Genomic DNA, 1,645 nt, shown 5'->3' with positions numbered 1-1,645 from the left:
AGAGTGCTTTTTTGGAGCATAAGTGTAGGACCCAAGCCCTTCTAATGCATTTACTGATTCCATGTACCCCTTCATGTCTTCACCATCAAAGTTTACCAAAATAGCCGCTAATGCCTCACCAAGGTATTGTTCTTCCATCTTCATCTCAATTGCGTCTTCTGCCTCATCGACAACATCAATGACTGAGAAGCTTTCATATGCATTTGGAAACTTCATACCCTTACTCGTTGGAATATGACCACTACATCATTGACCCGGAACTTGATCTCATTTCGTTCTTAATCCATAAGTACTCTTTCGGTAGCAAGGAAAAGTCTCCCCAAGATTATAGGGGTCTCTTTGTCAACCGCACAATCAAGGATCACAAAGTTGGTGGGTAGATGGAACTTTCCCACTTTCACAAGCACATCATCAACAATTCCCACCGGTCTTTTTGTTGAACGATCGGCCATTTGCAACCTCATACTTGTAGTCCTCGGCATACCTAACCCCACTTGCTTGTAAATATCAAGAGGCATTAAGTTGATGATATCCCTATTATCACAAAGAACTCTTGCAAAATTACGCGCCCCAATAGTGCATGGAATGGTGAAAGCTCCTGTGTCTTTTTTCTTTTGAACGGTGGTTGTTGCAATGATGGAACTGACCCGACAAATCACATTCACCACTTCATTATTGGTGATCAAGTCTTTCAAATACTTAGAGAAACCCTACATCTCTTGAAAAGATTTCACAAATGGAATATTTATCAATAATTTCTTGAGAATGTCATAGAACTTCTCGAGTTTGCTATCATCAACCCTCCTAGCAAGTCTTTGAAGGAAAGGAGGAGGAGGTCTAGGAATTGGTGGTAGAGTTTTTGGCATACCTTTTACATTTTCCTTAACCTCTTCCCGGTTCACTTCTTGAACTTTCAACTCTTCCGGGACCTTTTTAGCTTCAACAACAATTAGCGCTTCAACATGTGCCTCAACTTCTTTTTCCGAATCTTCCACTTAAAGCACTTTTTCACTCTCTCCTTGAAGTACTTTCTCACTCTGAGTAGTAATTGCCATGCAATGAGAAGTTGGACCACTCCCACTACCTTTTGGGTTCACAATTACGTCATTTGGGAGTGTCCCCTTTTGCTTTGGATTTTGTTCTCGTGAGAGATTTCTCATTTTCATCTCCAACTTTTGAATGGATGCGGTATGAGAGCCGACAAGCTCGGTCATATTCCTCATTGAAGTGTTGGACCTATCTTGATTTTGGAATACCCGTTCAAGCAAGTTTTCCAACTTGGAATCATTTGAGGAACCTTGATTTGTCAAGGATTTGTGTTATCCTTGCAAATGACTTATCCATAAAAGATCCATCAGCTGCATTCTTGGCTATAGATTGGTTCATAGCATCCAAATAGAATTTCTCCAAAAAAATAGAATCCGGAAAATCATGATTAGGTGACCTCACCAAATATAACTTGAATTGATCCCATGCCTCATGTAGATGTTCTCTCGGTAGTTGCTTGAAAAAGAAAATTTTATCTTGGAGCTCAGATTTCTTGCTTTGCGGGAACCATTTAGCTAAGAATACACGGCCAAGTTTAGGCCAAGAATGAATTGAGTTTTGTGGTAGATTTTGAATCCATTTCATTTCCTCTCCAATT

The 1,645-nt window shown here is 40.0% G+C and overlaps 1 protein-coding gene across 1 annotated transcript; it reads right to left on the bottom strand.

Moving 5' to 3' along the window:
• Positions 1–278: 278 nt before the first annotated feature.
• On the bottom strand, positions 279–1,214 carry LOC138889520 (uncharacterized). Its single transcript, XM_070172837.1, has 3 exons — positions 1,029–1,214; positions 801–929; positions 279–710 (listed from the first exon to the last, which is right to left on the bottom strand). The coding sequence occupies exons 1-3, from the start codon at positions 1,212–1,214 to the stop codon at positions 279–281; spliced, it is 747 nt and encodes a 248-aa protein (XP_070028938.1).
• Between the last annotated feature and the right edge of the window lie 431 nt (positions 1,215–1,645).

This window comes from Nicotiana sylvestris, chromosome 4, assembly GCF_000393655.2.
Source record: "Nicotiana sylvestris chromosome 4, ASM39365v2, whole genome shotgun sequence".
NCBI classification, from domain to species: Eukaryota; Viridiplantae; Streptophyta; class Magnoliopsida; order Solanales; family Solanaceae; genus Nicotiana; species Nicotiana sylvestris.
Note: the sequence above shows the minus strand (reverse complement) of the source record. Positions and strands in the feature narration are given on the sequence as shown.

Bases quoted from the DNA above. Each gene is read 5' to 3' on its own strand.
- LOC138889520 (XM_070172837.1), bottom strand. From the start codon at position 1,214: ATGACCGAGCTTGTCGGCTCTCATACCGCATCCATTCAAAAGTTGGAG. The intron at 930-1,028 runs GTACTTCAAGGA...GAAGCTAAAAAG, and splicing joins TTACTACTCAGAGTGAGAAA to GTCCCGGAAGAGTTGAAAGT. The intron at 711-800 runs GTTGATGATAGC...CAAGAGATGTAG, and splicing joins TTCAAAGACTTGCTAGGAGG to GGTTTCTCTAAGTATTTGAA.